The 19,159-nt window shown below is 39.8% G+C and overlaps 1 protein-coding gene across 1 annotated transcript; it reads right to left on the bottom strand.

The window, feature by feature from the left end:
- Nucleotides 1-14: 14 nt before the first annotated feature.
- LOC127762396 (pentatricopeptide repeat-containing protein At1g71210, mitochondrial) lies at nucleotides 15-4,198 on the bottom strand. The gene is made up of 2 exons (XM_052286902.1): nucleotides 1,319-4,198; nucleotides 15-850 (listed from the first exon to the last, which is right to left on the bottom strand). Exon 1 carries the CDS (start codon nucleotides 4,097-4,099, stop codon nucleotides 1,388-1,390), a length of 2,712 nt encoding a protein of 903 aa, XP_052142862.1. The 5' UTR covers nucleotides 4,100-4,198; the 3' UTR covers nucleotides 15-850; nucleotides 1,319-1,387.
- Between the last annotated feature and the right edge of the window lie 14,961 nt (nucleotides 4,199-19,159).

The raw sequence follows: 19,159 nt of genomic DNA, 5'->3' as shown, positions 1-19,159 counted from the left end.
CTGGGTTAGCCTATAAAACTGAATTTTGAATCCAATAGTATTGTTTTCTTTAATCACCGTCGAGCTAATTGTTAGCAAAAGATTGTTGAGTTTTTATCTCAAGATACTGTACGTTATAAAAAGTTGTGAAATAATCAAAGGGTAGTCTGTTCTGCAGATCAATCCTTCGAAGTGCCAACATTAGTTCTTTGCTAATTTTACAACCTAAAAGATCGTTAACATATATGATTAAGCAGAAAAAAAACAATCAATTGACAGTGCTTCGGGAGTTCTAAACAAAGAATGGCAGCAAAATGAATACTGAACTGCCAAAAGCAATTCAGAAAATACTATCTTGATGGCAAAAGCAATTTCGTTACAGTTAGCATGTAAAGAACTAAGAACTCGCAGGTTCCACTTCCAAAAGCTGGAAAAGCCGGTGGTCATGAAAAAGAATGACCATTGCTTGATATAACTTACAGGTTGTTGCCAAGTAGCATATCACACATCTTACCTGATACAGAACTTGTACAATCTGCATTTATTCAACTTCTATTTTCTAGTGCTTAAATTCCAGATGAAAAAGAATGACCATTGCTTGATATAACTTACTGAGTACAGTGGGGCCCTAATGGTTGTTAAACAACCAAATGAAACAATACCGAATGATCGGATAGCTAAAACCTCAAAATTCTGGGCACAAAAATATCATGTGATCGCAAAATTGTGTAAAACTAGATTACATGTCAACTGATATCCTAGACGCATCTTGGAACTGTGTTGGGCCAGGTGAGATGTGGTTCAGAGGATAGTGATGTTAAATTTAGGAATAAACTTCCACAGGTACAGATCTGATCTTCAAAAATTAGGCCTGCAAACATCCAGAAAACCGCACTGAATTACCTTGGCTTGGAAAATACAAAAGGCTAGATTAACTTGAGCTTGGTCTATTAGATATTTATATAGACTAAAAATGATCACAACCAATTCATGTGCGGTAAAAGGTTTTCAATCAGTGCAGTATGAATTGTACAAACAAAATGGACTTGTAAAAGTAGGATAGATAAATATGTATTTACATGTTATTAAGCAACTGCATGCCTGTTCCTAACAGTGGAACTCGAATGCGACTGCCAACTGAAAATTGTCATATTTAACAAATTACCTCCGCTAATGTGTGTCCAAGATAGAGTGCAAAACACAGCGAAAGGTCTAATGTGACTTGTGTTGTAAGAAAACATAGAAGGAATTACACAAAAAACATAACAGCAAATGAATCGCACCGAGTACCTTCTTAAATAACTAAAACCATAGAACAAGGTTCTGATAATAGTTTTACCTGTTCCAGTGAAGTCATAGGATCACAGCAGACCAAGGGGCATGAAAGCGGTGGCAGAGAGATGATTACTTATACAAATGAGATGACTTTATGATCAGTTGATCGCAACGCTAAATTGTTATATATCCTCATAGTGTACCATGTGGGATAGAACCCATTTCGGTGCATTGCTTCCATCCATCTCTCGGCCTCATCCCTGTCACTATTCTTGCAGAAGCCATGTACCATTATATCAAAAGTCCACCGATTCGGTTCATACCCCTTGCGGCACAGCCTCTCAAACAAGTTACAGGCAGAGTCCATCCTCCCCACCATGCTCAACCCTCGCAGCAGCATGTTATAAGTGTAAACATCAACTGGAAAATGTTTTTCTAGGTCCTCTTCTAAATCCTCTAAGTCATTCATGTTCCTAATACCACCTGCAAACATCATAATAAGTTCGCCAATCAAGAACCGTCCTACCCCCTTACCCTGGATCTCTTCTGGTTTCACTGTTGCCTGCTCTGAACGTTTCCAAGCCTTCAGAAGGTCACTGCCCCTCAATGTGTGCAACAGAAGCACGTTACACAAGAAAGCCGAAACAGGGCGACCTGTTTCTTTGAAGTCATCAATAACCTTTACGACATTGTCATAATCTTTCACAGAGCACAACAGGAGCACAAGCTGTTCATAGCAGCTGATGCTTGGGACTAAACCCTTCTCCCTCGCTTCCCTCCAGAACACCATTGCCTGCTCTGGCTTCTGAGCTTCACATAGACCAGATATGAATACATTGTACAACTTGGTGCCAGGTGTCTTCTTGTCACGAATGAAGTTGAAGAAGTTTAGTGCATCGCCAATACGCTTACTCCTCAGATAACTCATAAGAAGAAGGACATTGCTGTCTCCTGATGGTTCAAGCCCAGAATACTCCATTTGGTTATATACCTCCCTGGCCATGTCAGCCTTCTTAGCATGCCCAGCCCCAGCGATGAAGTAGTTGTAGCATACACGGGGGTATAGGTCAGTCCGTTGCAGCTGGTTGTTCAGCAGCTCCAGAACCTCAGCATACCTGCTCACCTCACACAAAGCACAAACAACCGACTGATAGAGGCTTCGGCTCGGGATGTGCCCCATGTCTTGCATTTCCAGTAAGAGCCTTGGCAGTACATCCACCCTCCTGATCAATATCAATGCCCGAATCAAGCTCTTGTAAGTTGATTCGTAGCGATATAAGCCCTTAGGACTTTTGCTGCCTGCCATCTGAGGCACTGCACATGCTGCCTCCACATCCCCACTCTTGCACAATGCCACAAGGTACTTGGCCAAGACACTGTCCGTTGGGCATGCCTCCTGCTTGAGTGCTCTGTCAAGGAGCACTCGCACCCTATCTAGCTTCCCCTCCTGACACAACACATTTGCAAACATGGTAAATGTCTGTCGCCCAGGGAAGTACCCTTCTGCCATAGCCTGCTCCAACACCAGGCACGCCTCTTCTGTGTCCCCAACCCGACAAAGAGCCCTGATCAAATTGTTGTACACATCCTTGTTAGGGTTAACCCCAAGCTCCATCCTTGACCGATACAAGTGTGCCGCAACTTCCACGAGCCCAGCCTTGCAAAAGAAGCAAAGCGCGGCATTCATGGTTGAACGGCCTGGAGCAATGCCCTCCTCCATCATTTCCACAAGCAAGTCATACACCTCACCGAGCCTGTTACTGCGAAGCAAGCGATACGTAAGCTTGTCATACCGAGGTCCATCAGGAATATACCCCTCGGCTTCTTTCTTCTCAGAAAGGAACTGCAACGTAGTGTCGAGTCTCCCGGCCTCGACGAGGCCATGAATCCATGAGCCATACACATCAGCGGAGGGGAACCTGTCAACAATCTGAGCTGCATCATCAAAGCGCCCACGGCGGCACAAGTCTGTGATGATCGAGCCAGCTGCAGGGGCACTGGATGCTTGGTCGAAAGGGAGGGTGTCCAGGAGAGCCACGGCATCTCTGCTGCGGGCTTGGCGGCAGAGGCTCTTGATGCGAATGCAGGTCGCCACAGGACTTGCAGCAAGGTGGCGAGCGAAGGAATCAGCATACTCATGGAGCGACGCCTCGACGAGGGAATTGAGGAGGATGTGGGAGGAGAAGGCGTCGAGGTCGAGGCCGCGGAATCGCATGCGACCGAGGATGCTGAGCCCGCGCTGGGGATCGCCGGCGACGGCGTAGCCGACGACGAGCGTGTCGTAGAAGCGCGACCTGGCGGGGGTCGCGTTGGCGTTGGAGAAGAGGCGGAGCCAGTCCACCACCACGGCGGAGCGGCGGGAGCGGGAGAGGAGGCGGAAGACGGAGTGGTACACGGCGCGCGTGTGGGAGTACCGCCCGCGGCTCCCCGACCAGTCGAAGAACCTGAGGCGGAGCAGCAGCAGCGCGTCGTCGTCGGGGAGGTGGCGCGGGCGGTGGCGGAGCACGGCCAGCACGAGCTGCTCGGAGAGCGGGAGCGCGTCGAGCGCCGCGGCCTCCTCGGCCGCGACGGCGCTGTAGATCGCGTCGAGCGCCGCGGGCGGCGCGGCGGCCCCCGCGGCCCCGCGGCGGGACAGGAGGAACCAGTCGCGGAAGGAGTCGGCGATGGCGGAGGCGACGGGGGTGAGGGCGGTGGCGGCGTCGGCTCGGCGCGGGAGAAGCGGGGAGAGCGGGGGGAGAGGCGGGGGAGGGGCGCGGGTGGACGCGGAGAAGGTGTTCGAGAGAATGGCGAGGAGGAGGGGGCGGCGGCGGGGGGAGCGGGAGGGGAGGAGGGGGAGGCGGGGCATGGCGAGGGCGTGGGGGGAGGTCAACGGCGGTGGGGAGGAAGCCGCCGGCAGCGGTGGCAGCCGGCGGCGGCGGGTGGCATCGGGCGTGGGGCGGCGGCGTGGAAAAGAAGTTTGGGTTGGGTCGGGGTGGTGGCGTGATGTGGGCCGAGTGAGTGTTTTTGGGTCGGACTCGGCTACTCGACTAACACGCGTCGCATCCATTTCCTCTTTTTTAAATTTAAACCCCCATCGTTTAATTTTCGTCTTATAAGCCATAGTGAAAATGTAAATTTCAAAACTTAATCTAAGTTGATTTTGTGGTTTTCTATTATACTCCCTCAGTTCTAGATTATAATTCGTTTTGACTTTGGTTAAAGTAAAATTACTCTAAGTTCAAATTTGTAGAGAAAAATGGTAACATTTTCAACCCAAGACAAATATATTATGAAAATATATTCAATCATTGATTTAATAAAACTAATTTGGTGTTGTAAATATTATTATATTTTTCTACAAACTTAATTAAATTTGAAGTAGTTTGATTTTGACCAAAATAAAAAGACTTATAATTTGAAACGGAGAGAGTAATTTACTTTACACCATCTATTTTAAAATCGCTTGGAATACATTTATAAAAAATGTCCATTAATTATTTTTTATTAGTTAATGAGCCGTTACAATTACCACAAGTATAAGCAAAAAGATGAAGCTATTAGTTTGCCCATAGTTATGACACAAAAAGTGACTAGAGCAAGTTTAATAGTATAGCCAACTACTGGCTCCAAATCATCTATAGTCAATTTAATAGCTAAGTCATGCAATAGTAGCATATAAACGTATACTACACTATTAGTACATAGTCCCACCTGTTATATATACATTTCGTCTTGGAGCCCGTATTGCTGCTGGCTATAAATCTGTAGCCCGCTGCTCATCTCTCTCTTCTTTCATCTCCTCGATATGTGTTTATAGCTGGCATATAACCTGCTATTGGTCCTGCTCTTAGTAACGTTGTTATTTAGGAGTACAAAATTTTTCGTGTCATAATTAATTAATGCAGTCTTAGATAAAGTTTGTACTTAATTGTGTTGTTTAATTTGCTTACTGGTATCGGGCTTGTTTGGTTTGCTACCATGCCAAATATTGGCAATGCCAAATTATAGGCCAATTTTAGTAGTGCCAAATGTTTTTGGTAACTTATGTATCTTATTGGCATATTTTGGTAGTAAATCAAACAATAGCCAAATTACTATTTAAAATACCAACAGTTTGGTAGGCATATTTTGACATCAAACCAAAATGGCCCATCGTCAAATCCGTCACCTATACCAACGATAATCTCTCTCTTTTACATCCTCCAATATTTAACATCATGAGTTTTTTTTTTTCCAAATGCTGATGTCAAACTATTGTTTATGCCCTTAATTAAACATTGTGATGGAGCGCCGTAAAACTTGAAAAACGAGACATTGTATACTAACTTTCAATTTTGGGTAGCAAGCCATAGAGAGCGTATCCTATGCACTCGCATATACACACCGTGTACACCAACTAAAAATTATCATAAAAAATTCTAAAAAAATTCATACATTTGCTTCCAATAGTATTACATCTACATGTAAAGTTACATCTTCAAATTCATTAATTCTACATAGAAAGTAAAAAAGACAAAATTCTGACAGAATTACAACCTTAAAACTGTTAGATTTTTTGTTTTTTTGTTACAACTAAAATATAACGAATTTGAGGTTAAGACTTTATCCCTAGGTGTAATACTATTGAAAGTACATAAATGAATATTTTTTAGATTTTTTATGATATTTGTTAGTTGGTGTGCATGTGTGTACACGTGAGAGCTTATGTGTATAGGATATGTTGCCCAAGCCATAAGCATTACTTGGCTTTTGTTAGATAGTAACAATTAAACACCCCCTCCCCCTAAAAAAAAAACATATCTATCTTTCAATTTTACACCCAACTTTTCTTCTTTTTCATGTGTAGTACATCCATGAACGTAATCTAGACTTCCCAAACAATAGCTATCCATTAACATAGTTATTGTTCATGTTTTGCCATAGGTTAAAGAAAATATCAACAACACTTGTTACATCAAAATAGCCACTTATAACCAGTTCAATTCAGCCTAATATGAGTTTCTAGTTAAAACATGTCATCTAGAGGCCATTCGATCTCCTACAACAACTGAGATAATAAAATGTTCAAACCATAAATCTACGACAAGGTTTTATTTCTATTCCTTCCTTCCCCCATATTTATTAGCAAGTATACTCCCAATATCTCTTCTCTAAACATAATAAAAATGTATATATATAGTTTTACGAGCCAAGTATTAAATATCTTTGTAAGATGGATTCCACCGCACTGATGAATTGGCCACCAAAGATGAATTAACAGCGCACACACATTTCGGTAATTGATCGATCTTTCTTTTGCAAGGCATCTCGGTAATTAATTAATCAAAGAAGAAACAAGGGAACAAATTCACTTAATTATCACACAAGAATTACAAATCGCTGAGAGAGTACACCAGCTTGCATAAATTAAACAAACAAAACAAACTAATTTAGATACTCGACGGTTAAATCAATCAAACTTGAATTAACAACAAACAAACAAATAATCGAGTGTTTATATATAGCCGGCGGCTACGGGCGGATATGGAGATCGATGGACGGCGGCGCGGCGGCGCTCGTCGTCGGCGATCAAGCCTCGTCGGGCGCCTCGGCGGGGCCGCCGCCGGCGCCGCTGCAAGCCTGCTTGCACATGGAGTTGCAGGCGTCGTCCGTCTTCCCGTTGGCGCAGCGCTCGTTGCAGTCGTCGAAGCAGCCGTACGCGGTCGCCGCCGGCACGTACGCCGCCGCCACCACCACGGCGACGAGGACCAGCGCCACCACGGCCGTCCTGCTCACCTGCGCCACCGCCATTGCACGTATATAGCGAGATGATGAAGAGAGAAATTAAGATCGATGCAAGAGACGATCGATCGCCCGGAGGGGAGGGTGTTTATATACGTGAGAAAGGAGGAGGGAGGAATGACGAGATGTGAGGCTACGAGAGGTTCCCGGGCAAGCGTGAGTATGTGTTTGCTAAAAATATGGCTTCGCAGTAAGTTTTCACTTGGTTTTCATCATGTTATCTTTCTCATGTAATGTGTTAATGTTTGTCTATCTCTCCTATCTTCTCTTAGGTAATCAATTACTTTTAGGCATTGTTTGGATAATGGGATAGGAAAATAATTTTCCACCCATCAAAAGGTATCTTTAAATGCTAAGGGTGTGTTCGCTGTTGATGAATGGGAACATATCACCCAAGCACGGAAAACGGAGCAGTCCATTAGCGTGTGATTAATTAAGTATTAGCTAATTTTTTAAAAAAAATGGATCAATATGATTTTTTTTAATTAAGCAACTTTCGTATAGACACATTTTTACAAAAAATGCACTATTTAACAGTTTGAAAAGCATGCACGCGGAATACGATGGAGAGGGATTGGGAACCCTTGGGTCCGAACACACCCTAACCATTCATTCTCCCTCTTCCATTTAATCCTAACCATTCATTCATTTCTCAATCCTAATCCCACTCTCCATTTCCCATTATCCAAACACATCCTTAGTTCTAATTCTCCATAATGTGTATTACAAATATTGCAGTACATCTATTAAAATTTATAGTGTAATTAAGTGTAAGTTTCTAATCTTTTAATATAAGTAAGAGTAAGTTGCAACGTAAAAAGGTCTAACTTTTTTTTTAAGAATATGATGCTAAAAATATAAGTAGTCACTTGAGGATGTGCGTTTTTTTAAAGAAAAAGTTTGCATGTGTGGGTGGATTGTGTACATCCAATTATATGCTCCTAGCTCTTGTTTTTCCAAAAAAAAAAAGGCATCCTTTTGATAAAAAAATATATGTTCATATAGTAATGTTGTCAATTGTCTTACTATCCGTGTGTTGTACAAATAGTATCGGTTTTCATAGCGAGGCGTCCATGACCATATGACAAGTTCATCAATCTCAATTCATGCTGATTTGGTCTCTAGGAAGTATTCAAAGGGTAAGGTGTATACTCATTTATACGTGTAAGCGTGTGCATGTAAATATAGGTAATTTATGTTTGTACTGTGTTTCACAAAGGAAAATAATATGCTCCTATGCTTCATAGAGTCTTAATTTGTCATTTAGCCTCGAAGCTTAATTTGGCTTGCTAGAAATTAGTTACATTTGGCGACATGCTTGCATGATTACTCCTTACAAAGTGCCAAGCCCCGGGTGCGCACTATATATAGTGCAGGATTCTTGTATGAATGTCACATGTTATCTTAATACATTTACAAAAATAGTTAATGTGGCCATTATTACCCTGTTTACCCAATTGCACAAGGTAATTGATTTTGCATGAGTAGATTTGTTATTAAAAATTATGTCTTCTCCATATAGATATAGTCAAAGTACAATACTTTATCTATGCTAAAATATCAATATTTCTAGATTATTTAATAGAGATTAAATTTTTAAAAATATTTTAGTGCTCTTTATTAATGATGATAGTTGGGGCGCTGGGGGGGGGGGGGTGAGAGAGTGGGTGGAGGTAAAATATAGGAAGAAACTCCGATGGAAATTTATTAATACAAGTAGTAATCTGAACAGTGGTGGAAGTGATTGTATTTTTATATATAAATTTACTGCTAATAACTATCTATCTTATTTTTTCATGCCTGGTTCTTTGCTTAAAGAGAATAATAGCTACTACATCTCTAGATTAAAATCAATTTCAGCCAATGCAAATGCTGGTCTTTTATCCACTTTGTATTTGGGCCTCTTCTATATTGCATTTGTTCGATCATCGAACCGTTTGCTTTTAACCAAGATGAAACGTGTAGGTATGCATGCATGGCTCGTTCCATGAGTTAGATTCCGTACCAAAACAATCAAAATTTTAATCAAGCAACGTTACGTCAATACATACTCCCTCCGTCCCAAAAAAAAAAAGACAAACCATGGGTTTCCGTGTCCAACTTTGACTGTCCGTCTTATATGAATTTTTTTTATAATTCGTATTTTTATTGTTGTTAGATGATAAAACATGATTAATATTTTATGCGTGACTTGTATTTTTAGTTTTTTTATAATTTTTTCAAATAAGACGGACGGTCAAACGTTGGGCACGAAAACCAGGGTTTGTCTTTTTTTTGGGACGGGGGGAGTATATGATGATCCACCCATAACTTAAGATCTTTATTACATTTACACTAGTACAAGGATATATATTTATAACAAATTAATGGAGTGAAGGATGAATTAGCACCCCACACACACATACATTTCGGTAATTATTTATCACAAATCGCGAGGTTTGCATATGAAATAAACAACCAAACACTCGACGGATAAATTAACCAAACTTTGAATAACAACAAACAATCGACTGCGAATTTATAAAAATATGGATCGCCGGAGCCGCTGCGGGCGGATGGAGTCGTGGAGATGGAAGCCGCGGCGCGCTCGATCGATCGATCTCACACATGCACCTTGGGTGCCACGCCGGCGGCGCCCTCAGCGGCGCCGGTGAGAGACCCGGCGACGTTGGCGGCGGCTCCAATTCCAGCTCCAACTCCAGCCCCGGCGGCGCCGGCGGCGCCGGCGCCAACCCCGAGGGCGGCGTCAGCGCCAGCCCCGACGGCGGCGCCGACGCCGGCGTCGGCCCCAGCCCCAGCCCCAACCCCGACGTGGGCGCTAGCGCCAGCGCCGCTCGCCACCACCACGGCGACGAGGAACAGCGCCGCCACGGCCATCCTGTTCATCTTCAGGGCCGCCATTGTACGGATCGATCGATTGATTTGCTGGCTACTATTGCTTCTGTAGGAGATCGAGAGCGAAAAGATGAAGAGAAATTAAGATCGATGCAAGAGATGATCGATCAACCGGAGGGGAGGGTGGTGTTTATATACGTGAGAAAGGAGGAGGGAGAATGACGAGAGATGTGATCATATGTCAGGCTACGAGAGGTTCCCGGACAAGCGTGATCAATAGGTTTTGTTTTTGCTAAAAATAGGGCTTCGCATTAATTTTTCACTTGGTTTTCATCAGTTAATTAATTTTCTTCTATCTAATTGTTAATATATGTCTATCTCTCTTATCTTCTCTTCCAGATGTAGTTAATCAATTGCTAGTATATATCTAGTAAAATTCGCAGTGTAATTAAGTGTAAGTCTGCAAACTTTTAATAATAAATAAGTACGAGTAATTTACAGCATAAAAATGGTCTAACTGTTTTTTTAAATATGGCGTTACGAATATAGCTACTAACTTGTGGTTTGCACTTTTTTTTTAAGAAAGAGCATGTGTGGGTGGATTGTGTACATCCAATTATATGCTCTAGCTCTTTTTTGTTATGTTTATGGATACCACATACCCAATAGTAATTGACTAAGCTCGACGGGGCTTACCATATACCAAGTCTTATACGGAATCATATCTCGTATATAAAAAGAGTTCCGGATAAGGAAGAACAAATAGAGTTCTATATAGAAACTATAAGTACTATTCGGATTGTATCCATTTTGGTCTCCCTAATTCTATTTGGACAATGGGATATCTATTGGTATAAATACAAATCCCCCTAGGGGGAGAGAAGACACAACAAATCAACACACAAGCAAAGACAAGCCACACATCGACATTAGAGATTAGCCTAGGCAAATCCAATCTAGTGCCTGTGGAGGCCGACAAGAGGGGATCTAGTACCATCTGTGATCTCGACGCGTTCGTACTCGAGGAGGAAGACTACCCTGTCATCGACTACGTGTTGGTGATCCATATCGCCAAATCGACGACAGCTAGATAGGTTATCCCAATTGTTGTACTTGTGTGATTCAGACGAATAAAGAGCAACATCGGCTTCGGAAAACGGGAGTAGGGTCATTACCTTCATGTGAAGGGGCCCGAATTTGTATAAAAATCATTGTCTAATTTCTTTTACTTCAATCTCACATATATCCTAGTACCGTCGATCTTCATACCATGCAAATACCGTAGTCGTGACCTAAAACGTCAACACTTTTCTTTTCAAAAAAAAACCTTTTGATTAAAAAATTATGTATGTTTATATAGTAGTGTTGAGTGTTGACAATAGTCTCATTGTCTGTGTGTTGTACAAATGGTATCGATTTTCATAGCGAGACATCCGTTCCAACTTCATCAATCTCAATTTATGTCAATTTGGTCTCTAGGAAGTATTCATAGGGTAAGGTACATATATGTTCATACGTGTGAGCGTACACACGTAAATATAAGTGTTTTGCATCTGCGTTGTGTTTCATAAAGAAAAATAATGTGCTTCTATACTTCATAGAACCTTAATTTGTCATCAAGCTTTGAACCTTAATTTGGCTAGAAATTACATTTGGCGACATGCATGATTGCTCCTTACAAGGGTGCCAAGCCCCTCCGTACGAATGCAATTATATATTGTACAGTGCATGATTCTTGTATGAATGTCACTGGTTATCTTATACATTTACAAAGAATAATTAATGAGGTCATTATTACCTTGTTTACCCAATTGCACAAGGTAATTGATTTTATTATATATCATGAGTAGATTTGTTATTGAAAATTATGTCTTCTCCATATAGATATATAGATATAGTCAAAGTACAACACTCCATTTATTCTAAAAGAGTAAATACCACAAAACTACAAATACTCTAGCCAAATTATCACAAAACTACAAATTTAAGGTGATGTATCACAAAACTACAAATTTAACAATAAATTTATCACAAAACTACATATTTAAAGTGGAGTATCGGAAAATTATAGATTTAGTAACAGAGTTATGACAAAACTACAGATTTTGGAGTTTAAATCCTTAGCACTTGTGTTATATTTGAGTTATAAATGTCTAAGTTTTATGATTGAATTTATACTAAACATGTAGTTTTGGGACAATTTTGTTACTTAATCTGTAGTTTTACGATACTCCACCTTAAATATATAGTTCTTTGAAAATTTTAGTGTTAAATATGTAGTTTTGTAATACATCACTTTAAATCAACAGTTTTGTGATAATTTGACCAAAGTATCTGTAGTTTTGTGAAATTTACTCATTCTAAAATATCAACATTTCTAGATTATTTAACAGGGATTAAAATTTAAAAAATATTTTGGTGTTCTGTATTAAATGATGATGATGATAGTTGGGGTGTTGGGGATGAGAGGGTGAGTGGAGGTAAAATAAGAAGAAATTTGAATGGAAGTTCATTGATACGACAAGTAGTAATCTGAATAGAGGTGGAATTGATTGTATTTTGATATATAAATTTGTTTCAAAAGTTTAAGCATGCCTGGTTCTTAATTAGCTTAAAGAGAATAATAGCTATATTAATTACTACATCTCTAGATTAAAAATAATTTCAGCCAATGCAAATGATGCTCTTTTATCCACTTTGTATTTGGGCCTCTTCTATGATTTGTTGGATCATCAAACCGTTTACTTTTAACCAAGATGAAACGAGTAGGTATGCATGGTCCATGCATGAGTGATGAGTTAGATTTTGTAACAAAACAGTCAAAATTTTAAGCAACGTTTACATGCCAGTATATATGATGATCCGCCCATAAGTTAGATCTTTATAACATTTACACAAAATATATGGATATATATTTATATTACAAATTAATGGAGCGACCGAGCGAAGGATGAATTAGCAACGCCCCAGGCCGCACACACATTTCGGTAGTTAATTAATTATCACAAATCGGCGAGGTTTCCATACTCGTAAAGGAAGTCGTTTTGGACAGCGACACGGTCTTTAAAACATAACTTTGATCTCTTATTTCTATAAAAATATTTATTAAAAAGTGATATATGTATACTTTTATAAAAGTATTTTTCAAGACAAATCTATTCATATAATTTTTACATTTTCAAACTCAACAACTTGAGAGTTATTCATGATTTATATTCCCAATATTTGACTTAAACATTGTTCTAAATGATTTTTTTATCAGTACGGATGGAGTATAAAATAAACAACCAAACACTTGACGGTTAAATTAACCAAACTTTGATTATTAACAACAAAAACAATCGACGGCGAATGGTCGTGGATCGATGGCCGGCGCCGCTACGGGCGGATGGAGTAGTGGAGATGACGCCGCCGCGCGCTCGATCGATCGATGGATCGATCGATCTCACACATGCACCTTGGGTGCCACGCCGGCGGCGCCCTCGGCGGCGCCGGTGAGAGACCCGGCGACGTTGGCGGCGGCTCCAATTCCAGCCCCAACTCCAGCCCCGGCGGCGCCGGCGGCGTTGGCGCCAACCCCGAGGGCGGCGTCTGCGCCGGCCCCGACGGCGGCGCCGACGCCGGCGTCGGCGCCGGCCCCAGCCCCAACCCCAACCCCGACGTGGGCGCTAGCGCCGGCGCCGCCCGCCACCACCACGGCGACGAGGAACAGCGCCGCCACGGCAATCTTGTTCATCTTCATGGCCGCCATTGTACGGATCGATCGATTGATTTGCTGGCTACTATAGCTTCTGTAGGAGATCGAGAGCGAGAAGATGAAGAGAGAAATTAAGATCGATGCAAGAGATGATCGATCAACCGGAGGGGAGGGGGTGTTTATATACGTGAGAAAGGAGGAGGGGGGAATGACGAGAGATGTGATCATGTCAGGCTACGAGAGGTTCCCGGACAAGCGTGAATAGGTTTAATTTGTTTTTGCTAAAAATAGGGTTTCGCATTAATTTTTCACTTGGTTTTCATCAGTTATTTAATTTTCTTCTATTTTAATATATGTCTACCTCTCCTATCTTCTTTTCATATGTAGTTAATCAATTACTTTTAATTCTAATTCTAATGTGTTAATTGTGTATTACAAACATTGCAGTATATCTAGTAAGTTTGCAAACTTTTATTAATATATAAGTACGAGTAATTTACAGCGTAAAAATGGTCTAACTGTTTTTTTAAATATGACGCTATGAACATAGCTACTAACTTGTGGGTTTGTGCTTTTTTTTTTTAAGAAATAGTGCATGTGTGGGTGGATTGTGTGTACATCCAATTATATGCTCTAGCTCTTTTTTATCATGGTTATGAATACCACATATCTAGTAGTAATTGACTAAACTCGGCGGGGCTCACCATATACCAAATCTTATAAGGAATCATACCTCGTATATAGAAGGAGTTCCGGATAAGGAATAACAAATAGAGTTCTATATAAAAACTATAAGGACTATTCGGATTTTATCCATTTTGGTCTCCCTAGTTCTACTTGGACAATTGGACATTTATTGTATAAATACAAAATCCCCTAGGGGAGAGAACACACACAACAAATCAACACACAAGCCAAGACAAGCCAGACATCGGCATTAGAGATTAACCTAGACAAACCCAATCTGGTGCTTGTGGAGACCGACAAGAGGGATCTAGCGCTATCTCTGATTTCGATGAGTTCGTACACGAGGAGGAAGACTACCCTGTCGTCGACTACGTGTTGGTGATCCATGTCGCCAAGTCAAAGACAGCTAGATAGGTTATTGCAATTATTGTACTTGTGTGATTCAGCCGAATAAAAAGCAACACTGGCTTCGGTTAACGGGAGTAGGGTCATTAGCTTCCTGTGAAGGGGGCCCGAATCTGCGTAAAAATCCTTGTTTCTGTCTCTTTTACTTCAATCTTGCATATACCCTGGTACCAACGATCTCCATACCATGTAAATACCGTAGTCGTGACCTAAAACATCGACACTTTTCTTTTCAAAAAAAAATCCTTTTGATAAAAAAATTATGTATGTTTATATAGTAGTGTTGAGTATTGGCAATAGTCTCATTGTCTGTGTGTTGTACAAATGGTATCGATTTTCATAGCGAGATGTCCATGCCAACTTCATCAATCTCAATTCATGTCAATTTAGTCTCTAGGAAGTATTTATAGGGTAAGGTATATATTCATTCATACGTGTGAGCGTAGGCACATAAATATAAGTGTTTTGCGTCTGGACTGTGTTTCGTAAAGAAAAATAATGTGCTTCTATACTTCATAGAACCTTAGTTTGTCATTGAGCTTTGAGGCTTAATTTGGCTAGAAATTACATTTTGCGACATGCATGATTGCTCCTTACGAGGGTGCCAAGCCCCTCAGGTGCGAATGCAATTATATATTGTATAGTGCAAGATTCTTGTATGAATGTCACTGGTTATCTTATACATTAACAAAGAATAATTAATGAGGCTATTATTACCCTGTTTACCTAATTGCACAAGGTAATTGATTTTATCGTATATCATGAGTAGATTTGTTATTGAAAATTATGTCTTCTCCGTATAGATATATAGATATAGTCAAAGTACAACACTCTATCTATTCTAAAAGAGTAAATTTCACAAAACTGCATATACTCTAGCCAAATTATCACAAAACTATAGATTTAAGGTGATATATCACAAAACTACAAATTTAACAATAAATTTATTACAAAACTACCTATTTAAAGTGGAGTATCGCAAAACTATGGATTTAGTAACAAAGTTATGACAAAACTACAGATTTTGGAGTTTAAATCCTTAACACTAGTCTTATATTTGAGTTATAAATATCTAAGTTTTGTGATTGAATTGATACTAAACCTGTAGTTTTGGGATAATTTTGTTACTTAATCTGCAGTTTTGCGATACTCCACCTTAAATATGTAGTTCTTTGAGAATTTTAGTGTTAAATCTGTAGTTTTGTGATACATCACCTTAGATATGCAGTTTTATGATAATTTGACTAAAGTATCTGTAGTTTTGTGAAATTTATTCATTCTAAAATATCAACATTTCTAGATTATTTAACAGGGATTAAAATTTTAAAAATTATTTTGGTGTTCTGTATTAAATGATGATATTTGGGGCGTTGGGGATGAGAGGGTGAGTGGAGGTAAAATAAGAAGAAATTTGAATGGAAGTTCATTGATACAACAAATAGTAATCTGAATAGAGGTGGAATTGATTTGATTGTATTTTGATATATAAATTTACTGCTAATAGCTATCTATCTCAATTTGTTTCAAAAGTTTAAGCATGCCTGGTTCTTAGCTTAAAGAGAATAATATCTATATTAATTACTACATCTCTAGACTAGAAATAATTTCAGCCAATGCAAATGATGTTCTTTTATCCACTTTGTATTTGGGCCTCTTTTATATTGGATTTGTTGGATCATAAAACCGTTTACTTTTAACCAAGATGAAACGAGTAGTTATGCATGGTCCATGCATGAGTGATGAGTTAGATTTTGTAACAAAACAATCAAAATTTTAAGCAACGTTTACACGTCAGTATATATATGATGATCCGCCCATAAGTTAGATCTTTATAACATTTACACAAAATACATGGATATATATTTATATTACAAATTAATGGAGCGACCGAGCGAAGGATGAATTAGCAACGCCCCAGGCCGCACACACATTCGGTAGTTAATTAATTATCACAAATCGCGAGGTTTGCATATACTCCCTCCATACTCGTAAAGGAAGTTGTTTTGGACAGCGACACAGTCTTCAAAATATAACTTTGATATCTTATTTCTATAAAAATATTTATTAAAAAGTGATATATGTATATTTTTATGAAAGTATTTTTCAAGACAAATCTATTCATGTAATTTTTACATTTTCAAACTCAACAATTTGAGAGTTATTCATTATTTATATTTTCAAGATTTGACTTAAACATTGTCCTAAATGATTTTTTTTATTAGTACGGATAGAGTATAAAATAAACAACCAAACACTTGGCGGTTAAATTAACCAAACTTTAATTATTAACAACAAAAACAATCGACGGCGAATGGTCGTGGATCGATGGCCGGCGCCGCTACGGGCGGATGGAGTCGTGGAGATGGACGCCGCGCCGCTCGATCGATCGATCGATCTCACACATGCACCTTGGGTGCCACGCCGGCGGCGCCCTCGGCGGCGCCGGTGAGAGACCCGGCGACGTTGGCGGCGGCTCCAATTCCAGCCCCAACTCCAGCCCCGGCGGCGCCGGCGGCGTTGGCGCCAACCCCGAGGGCGGCGTCAGCGCCGGCCCCGACGGCGGCACCGACGCCGGCGTCGGCCCCCGCCCCAGCCCCAACCCCGACGTGGGCGCTAGCGCCGGCGCCGCCCGCCACCACCACGGCGACGAGGAACAGCGCCGCCACGGCAATCTTGTTCACCTTCATGGCCGCCATTGCACGTATCGATCGATCGATTGATTTGCTGGCTATTGTAGCTTCTGTAGGAGATCGAGAGCGAGATGATGATGAAGAGAGAAATTAAATTAAGATTGATGCAAAAGATGATCTATCACCAGGAGGTGAGGGTGTGTTTATATACGTGAGAAAGGAGGAGGGAGAATGACGAGATGTGAGGCCACGAGAGGTTCCCGGGCAAGCGTGAGGCTACGAGATGTTTTTGCTAAAAATTTGTTTTAGAAAATGGATTAAACCGGCCTCTACACCCAAAAGATGTACACGGTCTAATTTTGCTAAAAATAGGGCTTCGCATTGATTTTTCACTTGGTCTTCATCATTTATTTTCTTCTATCTAATCCTATATACTTATATAGTTCATCCCCACTAAATGTAGTTATTTCTGTTTCTCTCTTTTCTCGTTAATTAAGTCACATCACCTTAATTATTTCTAGCCTTTGTATGATAGATCTATGGTTCGAATTGTCCCTTCTTTCTTCTCTCGTAACACCATCAATCTCAATTATTTATAGGCTCAAAATTTATAAGTATTAATTTGTTTCAGTTTTAATAATCATATTGCATCATATTTGTATATATTATGTAACTTAATTTCCCGCAGCAACGCAACGAGGTATTCATCTATAGTTGTTAATATATGTCTATCTCTCCTATCTTCTCTTCCATTCTCTTACATATGTAGTTAATCGATTACTTTTAATTCTAATTCTCTATAATATGTTATTTGTGTATTGCAGTACATCTATTAAAATTCACAGTGTAATTAAGTGTAAGTTTGCAAACTTTTAATATAAGTACTGGTAGTTTACAGCATAAAAATGTTCTAACTGTTTTTTTTAAGAATATGACGCTGCAAATATAGCTAGCTAGTAACTTGTGGGTGTGTGCTTTCTTTTTCAAAGAAAGAGTGCATGTGTGGGTGGATTGTGTACATCCAATTATATGCTCTAGCTCTTCTTTTTCAAAAAAAAAAAAGAAACCCTTTTATAAAAAAAAATATGTATGTTTATATAGTAGTGTGTTGTCAATTGTGTCATTGTCTGTGTGTTGTAAAAATGGTATCGATTTTCATAGCGTGACGTTTGTGACAACTTGATCAATCTTAATTCATGCCAATTTGGTCTCTAGTAAGTATTCATACGTGCGAGCATGCGCACGTAAATATAAGTGTTTTGCGTTTGCACTGTGTTTCGTAAAGAAAAATAGTGTGCTCCTATATTTCATAGAACCTAATTTGTCATTTAGCATTGAAGCTTAATTCAGCTAGAAATTACATTTTGCGACATGCATGAATACTCCTTAAAGGGTGACAAGCCCCTCGGGTGCGAATGCAATTATATATTGTATAGTGCATGATTCTTATATGAATGTCACATGTTATCTTATATATTTACAAAGAATAATTAATGAGGCTATTATTACCCTGTTTACCCAATTGCACAAGGTAATTGATTTTATTGTACTATATCATGAGTAGATTTGTTACTGAAATTATGTCTTCTCCATAGAGATATATAGATATAGTCAAAGTTTTAATACTTTATCTATTCTAAAATATCAATATTTCTAGATTATTTAACAGAGATTAAAATTTTAAAAATATTTTGGTGCTCTTTATTAAAGGGACTAGCTATATTTATGGCGCCATATTTTTCACCAAAAAATAGTCGGCATGTATGTACATTGTAAGTCACTAAATTACATATGTAATTTTAGTGTATTTACAATGTAAATCCCAAAATTATATATGTAAGTCTTAAAATTACATATGTAAATTCTAAAATTACATATAAGTGGTGTGTAA

The sequence above is a fragment of the Oryza glaberrima genome, chromosome 2 (genome assembly GCF_000147395.1).
Source record: "Oryza glaberrima chromosome 2, OglaRS2, whole genome shotgun sequence".
In the NCBI taxonomy this organism is placed as follows: Eukaryota; Viridiplantae; Streptophyta; class Magnoliopsida; order Poales; family Poaceae; genus Oryza; species Oryza glaberrima.
Note: the sequence above shows the minus strand (reverse complement) of the source record. Positions and strands in the feature narration are given on the sequence as shown.